Source organism: Oryctolagus cuniculus, chromosome 10 (genome assembly GCF_051225735.1).
Source record: "Oryctolagus cuniculus isolate XC-2025 breed Fujian yellow rabbit chromosome 10, ASM5122573v1, whole genome shotgun sequence".
NCBI classification, from domain to species: Eukaryota; Metazoa; Chordata; class Mammalia; order Lagomorpha; family Leporidae; genus Oryctolagus; species Oryctolagus cuniculus.
This window is the reverse complement of record NC_142876.1, coordinates 12,945,063-12,961,291: the sequence shown is the minus strand read 5'-3', so window position 1 is coordinate 12,961,291 and position 16,229 is coordinate 12,945,063. Positions and strand designations below refer to the sequence as shown.

Below are 16,229 nucleotides of genomic sequence, written 5' to 3'. Positions count from 1 at the left end.
CTGAATGAATAGAATAGTAAAGAGACAGAAGTCAGTTTATTTGAAAAATAATAGGAATACAGAAATCAATGAAATTAGAAGCTTGTAGTAACTGAGGAAAATGGAAGAAACACAATAAACATAAGCAAAAATGTGAGCTATCACTACAGGCCCTGAAAACGTATAAAGAAGATAACAAAATCCTGTGAACAGCTGTATCCTCATAAATTCTATAGTTTAGATGAAATTTGGCATCTTGAATGAAATTGGATAATTGTTCACAAAATACAACCTTTCCAAAACCAGCCAGGATGAAATACGTTGTCTGTATACAGTAATCTCAAAAAAATATTGCATTTGTAATTTACTTCTGAAAAAAAAAATCTAAGCCAAGATGATTTCATTGGAAAATTCTGCCAAGCATTTAAAAGAGAGTTAGAACCAACACCAGTTCCACATGGCATTTCTGAAGAAGAGAAGAAGGAATACATCCCAACTTTTTTTGTAATTCCAGCATTATTCTCGCTACCAAAAACCAGGTAAATGTAGTAAAAAAGAATAAAATATCAGATAATGAGCTCTCATATGGGCATTTTCAACCAATTATTAGAAAATTCAGTCAATACAGGCAGAATTTATCATAGTAAAGTATGGTTTAACCAAGAATTATAATATTCAAAAATCACTCCTATATAGTTCAGCATATTAAAATATTAAGTTAAAAAATTCAAATCCATTTATGCAGAAAAATCTTTGGTGAAATTCAACACTCATTTCTGTTTAAAACACAGTAAACTAACAATACAGTGAAACATCTTAATTCTGATAAAAGAAATCTAACATGCTACAAGTAATATAATGAATAGTGAATGAATCAATGCTTTCCACTACAATTCCAAAACAAGAAAAACATATCCACTTATATTGTCTGTCATTCTGGAAGTCCTTGCCAGTGCAATAAGGCAGGAAAAAGAAATGAAAGTTGTAACAGTTTGGAAAGGAATAAGTAAGACTGTCCATATTTAAATGAAAGTATGATCATTTACACAGAAAATCCCAAAGAAATTTTTAAAATACCATGCAACAAGAGATTTTTCAGAAAACAAAGATACAAAGTCAATACACACACAACACACACACACTCACACATACTTGATTTTATATATTAGCATAGGACGATTAGAAATAAATGGTAAAAAGAAACAGTTTACAGTAATTCCAACAACTCATATATATAGGTCTAAGTATAGCAAATCTTGTATGGAATTTGTGTAATAAAAATATAAAATGCTGATGAAAGAAATCAAGGAATTCCTAGCAGCATGGCCTACTGTGTTTGTGATGTGGAAAACTCAGTACAGTAAAACTGTCAATTCCACCCAAATCAATCTATAGATTCAATGAAATTCCAGTGAAATCCCACCTATAATTTTTATAGATGTAAAGCCACCACAAAACACACAAACACCGGAGTTAGAGGAAAGGTTTATTGTCTGGTGGGGGGAGACCAGTACGCTGAGGGGAGAGGGTGAGTGAGTAAAAGAGAGTAAAAGAGCACATGACGCAGAACATCTCCTGTTAACCCTTTGCCAGGGGCAGTGAATCTCATTAGGGTGAGGGTGGAGCTGACACTGGCAGTTGCGCCACGGGGCTTAGAACGGAAGCCTAATGTGCAACTTGGGGCCAGGGGCCAGGGGCCAGGGCATAGATGATGCCACAGATAAGACTGCTCTATTTTACTAACAATAGATTTGATCTTTAAATTTATAGATATAAACTAACTGAAAGACTAAAATTTGTGTGAAAATGCAAAGAATCTAGATTGTTCAAACAATTCTGAAGAGGAAGTATAAAATCTATCAGATTTTCAGATTTATTATTTAGCAACAATAACCAAGACATTGTGGTATTGGAAAAGTGGGTTGGGAAGCACAAATCAATAGAACACAATGGCTACCCCAGAGTAGCTCCACAAACATAGGGAACATTGCTTTTATGGAAGTTACAAAGGGAAATTGAATGGGCCAGTGCTATGGCTCATTTGGCTAATCCTCCGCCTGCAGCACCGGCACCCGGGTTCTAGTCCCATTTGCTCCTCTTCCAGTCCAGCTCTCTGCTGTGGCCCAGGAAGGCAGTGGAGGATGGCCCAAGTGCTTGGGCCCTGCACCTGCATGGAAGACCAGGAAGAAGTACCTGGCTCCTGGTTTCAGATTGGCGCAGCACACTGGCCATAGCAGCCATTTGGGGGGTGAACCAACGGAAAGGAGGACCTTTCTCTCCATCTCCTCTCTCTCTCTCTGTCTCTCTCTCTCTCTCACTAACTGTGCCCGTCAAAGAATAGGCCTCCCAACAAATTAGCATAAAAATTGGAAAGCAATGAAATCCTGGTCTAACCCTTTTGTCTTCCACAAAGTTTAGCTCAAAAAGGACTCAAAAGCTCCTGGCTCTCAGTTTTAGATCAGCCTAGCCTTGGGCCCTTGCAGCCATCTGGGGAGTGAACCAGCAGGTGGAAGACCTCTCCCTCTCTCTGTCTATAATTTTAACTCTAAATAAATAAATAAATCTTAAAAAAGAGGATCTTGTTTCTAAGTATAAAGTGCAAAACTATGAAAAATTTAGAAGATAATACAGTAGAAAATATTCCTGGCCTAGTGAAAAAAAAAAAAGAAAACAGAATTTTAAATGTAACACCAATAGAACAGCTCTTAAAAAATGTATTAAACTCTTTCAAGATTAAAAGAAAATTTGTTCTTTGAGAGGTGCTTTTAAGAAATTGAAGGGGCTGGTGCTGTGGCATAGCACGTGTAAAGCCACCATCTGCAGTGCCGGTATCCCATAAGGGTGCCGGTTCACATCCGGGCTGCTCCACTTCCGATCCAGCTCTCTGCTATGGCCTGGGAAAGCAGAAGATGGCCCATGTCCTTGGGCTCCTGCACCAGTATGGGAGACCAGCAAGAAGCTCCTGGCTCTGGCTTCAGATCGGCGCCGCTCCGGCCATTGTGGCCAATTGGGGAGTGAACCAGTGGATGGAAGACCTCTCTTTCTTGCTCTGCTTCTCCTTCTCACTCTGTGTAACTCTGACTTTCAAATAAATAAATAAATCTTTTTTTAAGAAAAGAAAAAAATTGAAAAGAAACATTTTTCAAATTATGTATCCAATAGCAGTCTAGGTTTAAAAAGAACTCTGAAAACGTCATATTACAAGCAAATATCATGATTTTAAAAACAATAATTTTTAACAAATCTTAACTGAAGAGGACTATGAGTATGACATAACCACATGAGAATATGGTCAATATAATCAGGAAAATGCAAATTAAAGTTGTGTATGGTGAGGTTACAGAGCAATGAAATCTCGATATTTCTAGTAGGAATACAGATTTGGACATTTGTGATAGAAAAGGTTGAGAGTTTGTTGTTTTTTTTTTTTAGTTTTAATATACTTTTTAAAAATTTTACTAGTATAGAGGTAACAGATTCCATGTGTTTCATAGGTACAATTCTAAGAAGATAACCATACCTTCCTCTCTTCTTCCCCACCTCAAACGACCCTCTTCTTTATTTTCTTTTTATACCTTCATTTTTTTCAGTAAGATTTTTATTTCATAGATACAGTTTTAAGGGCATAACTATACTTCCCATTATAACTTCCCTGCTCCTTTCATTCCCACTCTCCTTCTCCTTCTTTTCTTATTTTTCTTTCATTTTTTACAATGATATACTTACAATTTTCTTTATAATCACAAGCTTAACCCTCCACCAAATAAAGAATTCAATGTGTAGAAAGTATAAAAATCACTGTAGACAAGGTCTATAAACAATAATCAAATCTCAAAATAACAATTTTGCCTGAATATGCTACATTTTTTGTACTTTGTATATTAATTACCACAAATCAGGAAAGAATATGTATACATCTGACAGTTTCTTATAAACTTATATTTATGATATGACTCAGCAATCCCACACTGTAGGGAAAAGAAAATATCTTTAAACTTATTTTAGCTCTACTAGCCAAACCTGGCATAAATACAAAAAATCTTTCAGTAGCTGAATGGGCAAACATGCTTTCCTATATTCACCTGGTGGAATACTACCAAACATTAAAAAGGAATGGACACAAAAGTTGGATAAATCTAATTTATTACACCAAATAAAAGCAGTCAGCCCCACAACGTTACATTCGACAGGATTCCTTTTAGAAGACATTTTCAAAAGCTTTAAATTAAAATATTGGGGAGCAACACCTACACTGACATAATCAGAGTTCAGTTGTCAGGGAAGGTGCACCCATAGGAGATATCACAAGGAAATTTTGAGGTGAAAGACCAGTTCTGCAACCTGGTCTCATTAGTAGTTGCCCAGTCCACGTGGGTTAAAATTCACAGACTTTTATTTAAAAAAATCAACGTTTGTGTCATTTTTTATTACTAATAAAATAAAAGCCAAAAAACTGTGCTATCTCTTCTGAAAATTGCTTGAAGAGATGTGTAAATCCATTACTTTAGGCAGCCTAGCCACAAACCCTGAGTCAGGAGGGAACATAGGCAATATTGTGTGGAGAGCCTGGAATTTTGCATTATAGCTATATACAGGCCCTTGATTCACAAAAGATACAATGAGCAGTTTCATAACACTTATCAATGAGCTTTCATGCCTCATTTATTCTTTGTTTATAAAATATATTGAAGCTGCTGTCTAAAATAACTTAAAAATTTTTGTACAAAATAATTTAATAGGCCGGCGCCATGGCTCACTAAGCTAATCTTCTGCCTGTGGCGCCAGCACACCAGGTTCTAGTCCTGGTTGGGGCGCCGGATTCTGTCCCGGCTGCTCCTCTTCCAGTCCAGCTCTCTGCTGTGGCCTGGGAAGGCAGTGGAGGATTGTCCAAGTGCTTGGGCCCTGCACCTGCATGGGAGACCAGGAGGAAACACCTGGCTCCTGGCTTCGGATAGGCACAGCGCGCCGGCCGCAGCACGCCAACCATAACGGCCATTTGGGGGGTGAACCAACAGAAAAGGAAGATCTTTCTCTCTCTCTCTCTCTCTCTCTCTCTCTCTCTCTCTCTCACTGTCTAACTCGGCCTGTCCAAAAAAATTTAATAAAAATACTAACAACCTTATTCTACCCATTTTCCAAGATGACTCCCAATGACCTATGTGACAAATGGAATATGATAGAAACAATGACATTTTACTTCCAAAGCTAGCTTGGAGAATTGCTGCAACTTTCACTTCCTATTTTTTTTTTAACTTTTATTTAATGAATATACGTTTCCAAAGTACGAATAATGGATTACTATGGCTTCCCCCCCATACCGTCCCTCCCACCCACAACCCTCTTCTTTCCCACTCCCTCTCCCCTTCCATTCACATCAAGATTCATTTTCGATTATCTTAATATACAGAAGATCAGCTTAGTATACATTAAGTAAGGATTTCAACAGTTTGCTCCCACACAGAAACATAAAGTGAAAAATAATAGATGATTTTTTTTTAATGATGATGAAATCAGATCAGACCTATTGTCATGTTTAATCCCAGTGAGAGTCAAGTTGGGAGTTGATAGTTTCTTTTCTTTTCTTTTTTTTTTTTTTTTAACAGAGGATCAGTTTAGTATGCATTAAGTAAAGATTTCAACAGTTTGCACCCCCCTAGAAACACAAAGTGAAATATATTATTTGAGTACTCGTTATAGCATTAAATCTCAATGCACAGCACATTAAGGACAGAGATCCTACATGAGGAGTAAGTGCACAGTGACTCCTGTTGTTGACTTTACCAATTGACACTCCTGTCTATGGCATCAGTAATCTCCCTATGCTCCAGTCATGAGTTTCCAAGGCTATGGAAGCCCTCTGAGTTCTCCGACTCTTATCTTGTTTAGACAAGGTCATAGTCAAAGTGGAGGTTCTCTCCTCCCTTCAGAGAAAGGTACCTCCTTCTTTGAAGACCTGTTCTTTCCACTGAGATCTCACTCACAGAGATCTTTTGCCAGAGTGTCTTGGCTTTCCATGCCTGAAATACTCTCATGGGCTTTTCAGCCAGATCTGAATGCCTTTAGGGCTGATTCTGAGGCCAGAGTGCTATTTAGGACATCTGCCATTCTATGAGTCTGCTGAGTATCTCACTTCCCATGTTGGATCACTCTCCCCTTTATTTATTCTATCGGTTAGTGTTAGCAGGTACTAGACTTGTTTATGTGCTCCCTTTGACTCTTAGTCCTTTCATTATGATCAATTGTGAACTGAAATTGATCACTTGGACTAGTGAGATGGCATTGGTACATGCCACCTTGATGGGATTAAATTGGAGTCCCTTCCTATTTTTGATTTCTTGCTGTGGGAAAGCTGAGTCTCAGGCTCTGATGCCACTCAGGCAGTGTTGTGAAGAGCTGACTTGTCAGACCTGCCATTCATTCCCCATCTGAGTGAATAAGACCCTTTGCAACTGGATGCCCCAGCCCCAGCCAACATTTGACTGCAGTTTCCTTGGAAATCAAGAACTAATATGCCTACCAGTACACTCTCATAAGAAAGAAAAGATAAATTAAATGCATATTATTGATGTGGCCATACAATGTTAGGTATTACAAAGTGGGTAATTACTGAGAAATGGTAATGATGTTCATGTTATATGAATTGATAAGGAAGAACTGGAGAAACAAAAAATATCAATAGAGAAAAGCATGTTGATAACATTGATATAGTAGTGCTTCACTGGGGTATATAACATGGAAGAAGGTGGTGTGGGGCAGTGTAAGAGGCTTGAAATAGAGTTCAAAGTAGAGCATGTGAGAGCTGAGAAGCCAAGGGGATGTTTGTAGAATCTATCACTACGTGGGATAGGGGACCAGGTCATTGAAGACCAGAATGCCAAAGATGTTAGAGGTCAAAAGATTTGAAGCACCTTGTGTCTATTTGAATGGGTTACTAGCCATCACACTTAAGTGAGTATTTTCTTGTTTCTCTGTGTATTTGCTTAATTATTTCTTTTTTTTAAAGATTTATTATTTATTTCAGAGGTAGAGGTACAGAGAGAAAGAGACAGAAAGGTCTTCCATCTGCTAGTTCACTCCCCAAATATCTGCAGTGGCCAGAGTTGGCCCAATCTGAAGCCAGGAGCCAAGAGCTTCTTCTGGGTCTCCCACACAGGAGCAGGGGACAAAGCATGTGGGCCATCTTCCACTGCTTTCCCAGGCCATAAGTAGAGAGCTGGAGCTGAAGAGGAACAGCGGGGACACAAACAGGCACCCTTATGGGATGCTGGCCCTGCAGGCTGCAGCTTAGCCTACTGTACCACAGCACCAGCACCTAATTATTTCTTTTTAAATGAGGACCTGTATGTTGCTCTTCTAGAAAAACTGTGATGGAATTTAAGGATGACCATTAAGTAGGGGAGGGTGAGTTTTGTGTATGGAACAAATAGTATCCATGAAATAAGAATACAAGTACTTCACTAATGCTTGGATTGCAAATAATTTGAGAAAAAATGCCTTTTACATGTGAAAATAGTCATGTGATTTTAGGGTTTCTACTTTAGAATGTGTCTTTGGAACCCTGGTCAAGACATCTAAGTAGAAGATACAAAAAAGGAATGATTACCAGGTTGGTGTTTTCAAAAAATTTTACTATTAACTATATTGAAAATGGGCAAGATGTATACATATATTTTATTTTTGAAGGATGTATAACCATGGCCAGGGTTATTAAATTTATTATAAATGTATTTAAGTATCTAAAATGGTAATAATAATAAATTCAAGGTTATAATAACATATCAGAGAATTATAAAGATAACTATGTTATGATGTTGCTTTGTACTGTGGCAGAAAAGACAAGGCATTTCTGATATATAGGTTAGGAATCAGCTATTACACGGGGAAGCTTAATGTAAGAAAAATGTTTGTCTTATTAATGTAACAGATGATGGAATCAGCAGGAAGTTGGTGATTGGCTATACAATTAATGAAATAATTTTAACAAAGTATGACCAAACATAAATGTTACTTTTTTTAAATTTTTTAATTAGGTATTCAATTGACAGAAATACAGACTTAGAGAGATACTTCAATATTGATGCCAACAGTGGAGTTATTACAACAGCCAAATCTTTGGATCGAGAGACGAATGCTGTTCATAATATCACAGTCCTTGCAATGGAGAGCCGTAAGTTATAAGGCTTAAAATTAAATTAGGGTGGAGGACAGGGAGACTGGAAAATAGGCTATCGTGAGATTATAAATGCAATCAGAATTTTAAACATTATAGATGAACAGAAACTTGAAAAGTCCCAAATTTTTGATGCATGAAGTAAATTTATATTGACTAGCTTTATTTGTAATATTTAAAATTTTATTTTTTTGCATTCTTGGTATTTTTATTCAATGCTGTGTTAAATGTTCTAGCTAAAATTTTAATAAAAAGAAATGACTGTGAACTGGCGAATATGACATACCTTCAGAGGGCTGCTGTTTTATTATCAGGCCAGAGTTCATATATTGCATTCATGCTGAAATGGAGTTGATTAAATAGTTTACAATAAAGCAAACTAACCACTAATCCAGGCACTCAGATTTAAATATTCTACTATTCAACTAATTTTAGCTTCTGATAAGAAAACTTTTAAAAAAAGAACAAATATTTAAAGCATGTTATATATACACTGTTTAATATATGCATATATTTAATACATGTGTAGATAATGCACGGGTATATTTATAGAAATATGAGCTCTAGCATTAATGGTGTGTCATCTATTCTAGCATTCATAGTGTGCCACCTATTCTTTGACATTTAGCTGATGACAGACAAAAATACACAAATACACATGGGTATGTCAAAAAGTTAACGGAAAGTGGAATTAAAAGATAAGTTTATTTTAGTGCAAAAAAAAAAAAAACACGTTTTGAGGGGACAGCATTGTAATGTAGCAGGTAATTCTGCTGTTTGCGATGCTAACATGCCATATTGGCTCCACTTCATGTCCCAGCTGTTACACTTCAGAGCTAGCTCACTGCTGTGCACCCAGGAAAGCACTGGATGATGGCCCAAATGTTTTGATCCCTGCAACCCATGAGGGAGAACTGGATGAAACTCCTGGCTCCTCCTGGCTTCAGCCTACCCCAGATCTGGCCATTAAGGCCATCTGGGAAGTAAACCAGTAGATGGAAGACCTCTCTCTCCTTCTTTATCTCTGTAACTCTTTCAAAGTAAATAATAAGTATTGAGGGGAAAAAAAACTTTGAAATGCATATGTAGATTCATACTACACATTTTTCACAAATTCTTTGAAGATGCCTATACATCTATCCATAGATCACAGATTCATTTCTATGTACAATATATCCATAAACACACATTTAAACATGTATATATGCATACATATATAGAAAGATACACACAGTACATATGTCTGTAGCTTCCTTTGAGGAATACAGTGCTGTGGTTCTGGATTTCATAAGATTCTTTATGGCTTTATTCTGAGTTCTGCTTTAGAGGGGCAAACCTGATTTCTTGATTCTAATTGTCTCCTGAGTAAAATGGCAGCCAAACAGCTTTGCTATCAGAGTAAGTAATGCATTATCTTATTCATTAGAGAACCCATCTCAAGTGGGAAGAGGCTATGTGGCCATCACCATTCTCGACATAAATGACAACGCCCCCGAATTTGCCATGGACTATGAGACCACCGTCTGTGAAAACGCCCAGCCAGGACAGGTAAGAGGCTTTCAAACACTGTACTCCCCCTCTGTGACTTTAAAAATATCCAGCAGCAGTTGTCTTTGAAATCCTTCCAGCTTTCAGATAAAATGTAATCAGCTTGTTTCAGCAAAACCAACACTTTGATGTGTAGCATAAACTAATATTAAAGGAACTTGCAGAGTCTGGTTTAATTGGGTGACGAAAACTCCTCGGGAAGAAAAGGTAAACACTGTAGAAGCAGCCTGATGGCTGAGGGCTCCCACTCCTTGTAGGGGAAACCCAGAGCATTAAGGTTTAGTGGGCTGCTCCCTCTTACACAGCAGGGGTTAAGTGCCTTGACATTCTAAGAATTAAGTGCAGTTCAGGCTCATTTTGGTTGGTTCACCCATGGTGTGCAGCGCCTTGTGATGTGTGCCGGGGTGTCTAATCAATTGGCATGGCTTATTTCCGAGGTTCACAAAAGTAAATTCAAACGTAAAATTCTAGAAGGACATGATGTTCCATACAGCCTTCTTATAGATTGGGTTCATTTTACTCCACCTGACCCTTTCTGGCCCTGCTCGTTCAGAAATTTGGAATTTATTAGAATTGTTCTGTCTCGACCTCAGAAAACCGAGGCATGCTTCCCTGCTGTGTGTGCTCTTTTCCTAGGTTATCCAGAAAGTCAGTGCCGTTGACAAGGATGAGCCAGCCAGTGGACACCAGTTCTACTTCAGCTTAACAACCGAAGCAACAAATAACCACAATTTTACACTCAAAGATAACAAAGGTAAGTACCGCTGCTGTCATTGGTGACGGCAGCAAGTACAGCCTCACCAGGGCACACCCTTGTTCTCCCACAGAAATGCTGATCATGGATTTTTTTGAACAGCCAAGGACATTAATTAAAGGGCAGTTGGCCCCTCAAGTGATTTTTATCCATGGATTTGCTGTCATGAAGGAGGACCTGTTATCTAGATCACTTTAGGCCTAAAGCCAAATGGTGAAATTTAGATCTATTTCTTTCTTTTCTTCTAGACACTTGGGTCCTTATTTTTATACCAAATTCTTTTTCGCAAAGACCCAAATATGTTGACGGCCAGCTTAATACCTTAATAAGGCTTATGTTGCATAGACAAAACTTGAGACACTCAGAAAAAATTGGACTTTATGCATTTTTAATTTAATACTTTCAATAACATCAGATATTTTTATATTTTTGCAAAATAAAAGGAAACCAAATCATAGTCATAATATATTTATGATACTGAGAATTATAAAATTACAGATAATAAATCGTTCTCCTGTCAAATCACATTTCTATACTTCAAAGGTAACTGCTCTTAGCAGTTTCCCAGGTGTCACGAACAAACCAACTTCATACAAACGTGTGAATAAACTCTGGTTTCATTTAGTAGATATACAGTGACAATTACAATAATTATAGAGAAAGCATGAGAACCTGTACTTTTTTGTCTAATTTTGAATATATATATATATATATATTTGAATGAATTTCTATTCAAGATACTTATTTCAGCAGACAACTGTATTTGAACCTGATATAAAGGGAGAATAATATCTCCAAACAGTATGGAAGATGTAGTTCTTCCTTTCATTTAGGCTGATTATGTAAGCTTGGTTTCAGGGGAAATTGCAGTAATAGATATTCCAGTCAAATACTGGCCTGTCTAAAAAGACTTGGTTTCAGAAGATGGGTATTTTGAGGACTTTTGCCTGAGGCCAAAATCTCCTTTAGAGCAGAAAATCCAACTCTGGCCTCAAAAACTAATCTGAAAACAATAATTTTCTCCTGATTCCATTCTCCATTTAAAGAGAACGCTATCTATTCCCTTCAGTAATATAAAAAGAAGAACATTTCCTATGCGGGCAATCCCAGACTCTCTCACTTAATCATAGACGGAAAGCGTTATTCTCAGCCCTGGGCTTCATCTGGTCAGGACGGAGGCAGGGGACTTGATGACTTTCACAGGAAGGATGAACACGTTGCCCCTCAGTCATAACCGGCGCCACCAGGGCTGTTGAGCAGATGTGTACCAGAGTGTCTGTATTTATATTCACACAACCACAACCAAGCTCAAGAAAATAGAGAGAGAAAGTATCCAAATAGAGTGCTAATTCTTTTTTGTCTTCTGTCTTAGGGAGCAAATAAAGCACATTGTGCATATTGTAAACTCTTTTCTGAATCCTGAGTTATCTTCTGATGGACTTTACAGCTTCTGCTCCTCAATTCTGTGTATTTGTGTGTGTTGGGGGGGGGAGTTGACTTTGATGTCAACCATGGGAGATTACACATCAATATCTTGTGAAACTTTTTCTGTTGAATCATAGAAATATATGTCAACTGAGCTAGTGGTGGCATGAACCTGTGCATTGATAGGTGTGTACTCAACACAGCATTCTTCAACAATGCATGCTTAGTTTTTCAGTGAATACCTTTTGCATGTATAAATTTTCCAGTAAAAGATCAGTTTATAAAAAATCCCACCACTTGGAATCTGAAGATCAAACAGATTTTTGTTTGTTTGTTTGTTTGGACAGGCAGAGTTAGATAGTGAGAGAGAGAGAGAGAGACAGAGAGAAAGCTTTTCTTTCTGTTGGTTTACCCCTCAAATGGCCGCTATGGCCGGTGCACTGTGCCAATCCGAAGCCAGGAGCCAGATGCTTCCTCCTGGTCTCCCACATGAGTGCAGGCCCCAAGCACTTGGGCCATCCTCCACTGCACTCCCTGGCCACAGCAGAGAGCTGGCCTGGAAGAGGAGCAACCGGGACAGAATCTGGCACCAGACAGCTTTATTTCTATCCCTGCTGTAGTGACAAGCAATGCATTTTTTGAAGTTAGGTGTGGGCTTGCTGTTTTGTGCTGTTTGAGTCAGAATGGATTTCAACTAGATCCTTCATTAGAGCACTGTTAATTCTTCCAGATTAACATTGGATAAATATAAAATTTGACTGTTTAGAAGGATAACATATATACACTCATGAAACTATGGACCGGGTTTTCTTCCTTTCCTTTACCTTTTCATTACTTGCTATAAGTTTCACATCTTACAAATTATCTAATTGGTTAAGACATTTAGGTGGAAAAAGCACCAATAGATATTAAAAAATGTGATTCTGAAACAGGTATCCCACTTAAGTTATAGAATTATTGATTGCTTTTTAAAGTTTCATAATGACTATAAGTATTTAGATGAAATAGATTGATATAAATTAAACAGGAGTGACTTGTTTTTGTCATTGATACAATGTTTGCATACCTGTGGTTTTAATTTCTAAAAGTAACAATATAGAATTTTTAAAATACCCATGTATTTATTTTGAAAGTCAGAGTTACAGAGAGAGAGGGAGAGATACAGAGATATCTTCCATCTGCTGGTTCACTCCCAAGGTGGCCACAATGCCCAGAATGGGCTAGGCCAAAGCCAGTTGTCAGGAATCACATCAGATCTCCCACAAGGGTGACAGAGGTGCAAGCACTTGGGCCATCATTTGCTGCTTTTCCCAGAGCATTAGCCGAAGCTGGGCCAGAAGTGGATTAACCACGACCTGAACTGGCACTCATATGGGATACCAGTGCCACACGTTGTCAGCTTAACCAACTCACTACATCACAGTTCATGCCCCTAGAACTGTTTGAAACTGTACAAATTTCTTTTCTGAATAGCTTTGCATACTAAACTTCTTTTTTAAAAGTTAATATACATATGAAATTATAAATATTTGTGGGGTACCATGTGATGTTTCAATACATGAGTACATGTGCATTGTCCAGTTAGGGCATTGCAGGGTTAATATGTCTGTCTCCGTGTAAATGAAGCTGGAGTGTCTTGTCTTACATTTTGCTGTACTGAGCTTGGAACTTTTGACAGAAAGTTTAGATTGGAAGTTTCATCTGTTCTCTGTGATGATGCTGAAAATATACTTAGCTTGTCAGTATTTACTCCCCTTTCTAGAAGCATATGTTTCAAATTTGAGTAAAATTGGTATCCTATATGCAGTTTTTACAAAGTTGCAATTAACAATTCATAAATGTTTTCATGTTTTATTTCATAACTGCTTCTTTGGTCATAGTTGTGCAGAGTGATGTAAGTATCTTAAAATGTATTAGGGAGTATGTCTCTGTTGAAACTGATTCAAAGAGAATTTTTTAATAAAAAGATCTGTAACTTTATAACTTTCCCTAATTAAGGAATCAAAGTAAATGGAGTGAGTTAAATAAAGTTCGGGACAACTGACTCCGTTGGAAATCTTCTGTTATAGACTTGTTTTTTTTATCCTAGACAACACAGCCTCAATACTAACCAGGCGGAATGGCTTCCGGAGACAGGAGCAGTCCGTCTACTATCTGCCAATCTTCATTGTGGACAGTGGGTCCCCTTCCCTCAGCAGCACCAACACCCTCACCATTCGAGTCTGTGACTGTGACGCTGATGGCATAGCTCAGACTTGTAACGCGGAGGCGTACGTCTTGCCTGCTGGCCTGAGTACAGGAGCCCTGATAGCAATACTTGCCTGTGTCTTGACGTTGTTGGGTAAGTGTGATTTCCAGTGCTGGGTCTTTGTGAGCAGTCGCAACAGCAGCCACGCCTCGTGACGTCCCTGTTTTCTTCTCTGTTCTGTCAGTTATCTTTTTGGGGCCTGGACTTGTGACACAGCGTGTGAAGGTGCCATGAGTGATGCTGGCATCCTGTACAGAGTGCTGGTTGAAGTCCCTGCTGCTCTACTTGTGATCAAGCTCCCTGCTAATGCTCTGAGAAGCCAGCAGAAGGAGGTCCAAGTACTTAGGCCCCTGCCATAAATGGGGGAGACGAAGAGAGAATCCCGGGTTCCTAGCGTCAGGTTGGCTCATCCCTAGCTGTTGGGGCCATTTTAGGAGTGAACCAGCAGATGAAAGATCTCTTTGTCTTACTCTGTCACCCTACTGTCAGATGATTAAAGATAAAAATCTTTTTGTCTTTAAAAGGTCTTCTAGAGAACATTTGCAAATATTTACTGGATGTTGTTTTCACTAAGAAACAACCAAAACCTGGTCATAGTTTCCAGTGGTATAGTAAAGTGAAACTGAGAGGAAATATTAATTCATTTATTTAAATCAACAGCAAAGATAAATGGCTTTTTTTAAAACTTACTCCATTCCAGCTCTTCACTTTAGAATACTCTACAGAGAATTTTGTCTATATTCTGATAGTATACTTCTTTAAGAAAGTTTGATTTTATATCCTACATTTTTGGAGAAATATTTAAGGTGGCTCTCTTAGAATATTGCAAATTTGAAAAGTTTTCTTCTTCAGCAATGTAAATGCAGTAACTCCTGGGAAAGTATCAACATATTTATTGTTCTTTTACTTGATTGCTGTTTTACAGGATTAGGTTTATAATTCACACTAAAGGTATAGGTTTTAATTTTTTTTAAGATTTATTTATTTTACTTGAAAGAGTTACATAGAGAGAAGGAGAAATAGAGAAAGAGAGAGAGAGAGAGAGAGAGAGAGAGAGGGAGGTCTTCCATCTGCTGGTTCACTCCTCACATGGTCACAACAGCCAGAGCTGAGCTGATCTGAAGCCAGGAACCAGGAGCTTCTTTTGGGTCTCCCACATGGGTGCAGGGGCTCAAGCACTTGGGCCATCTTCCAGTGCTTTCCCAGGCCATAGCAGAGAGCTGGATCAGAAATGGAGCAGCAGCCAGGTCTCGAACCATCACCCATATGGGATGCTGGCACTGCAGGTGGTGGCCCTACCCACTACACCATAGTGCTAGGCCCCAGTTTTGTAAGATTCTACAGCAACCTTTTAAAAATTGGGACGTCCAATGTGGCCACAGGGTAGTGGGTTTATTCCAGAGCAGCATTCTCCTTCCATGTAACTTCCTATGACAGGGAAACAGACACTTGATATTGCACCTGAGACTGTACTATGTGTTTTTTTTGGGGGGGGGAATTGAATTAAGAAATCCATTTAGAACAGATTTTTATAAAAACCACATTTACAGGAGGAGGTAGTATTGTATAAAGTTTAAAGAGTATATTTGTGGAGATAGGTAAGCCCAGCTTTTATTTATGCCTTTAAAATGCACTAGTTCTTCCTCAGAGGAGTATAAATTCCTTTGTAGACACTTTTAATTTAAAGCTGAAAAATTATAGAATTAGCATCATAAGGTTATTGGGAAAATTAAATGAGATAAGTCATATAAGGTACACTATACCTCCCATATAATGAACATTCAGAAATGTCAGGTGTTTTTGATGATGCAAAAATTCACGCTCTATTAACAAAGCATATACCTAGTTACTAACATATTGACAGTGATCTCAGAATAATGGAAATTATTATTCAAGAACTTAAACTGATCAAATAAATCAAGGGAAAACATATAACATCAGTCTTTTTGAGTCTGGCTTATTTACTAAGCATAATGGTTTCCAGTTGCATCCATTTTGTTGCAAAAAACAGGATTTTATTTTTATTTTTCACAGATGAGTAGTACTCCATAGAGTATATATACCATAATTGCTTTATCTAGTCTTCAGCTAATAGACGTCTGTGC

General features: G+C 38.0%; 1 protein-coding gene across 4 annotated transcripts in view; it reads left to right on the top strand.

The window, feature by feature from the left end:
* Positions 1–16,229, top strand: part of CDH7 (cadherin 7) — a 159,801-nt gene that overhangs the window by 117,943 nt on the left and 25,629 nt on the right. For all 4 annotated transcript variants that reach the window (XM_051851139.3, XM_089304998.1, XM_070049871.2 and 1 more), the window contains exons 8-11: positions 8,010–8,146; positions 9,576–9,697; positions 10,334–10,451; positions 13,966–14,217. In XM_051851139.3, the coding sequence (XP_051707099.1) occupies positions 8,010–8,146; positions 9,576–9,697; positions 10,334–10,451; positions 13,966–14,217 (629 nt within the window). The remainder of the gene's footprint in view (positions 1–8,009; positions 8,147–9,575; positions 9,698–10,333; positions 10,452–13,965; positions 14,218–16,229) is intronic.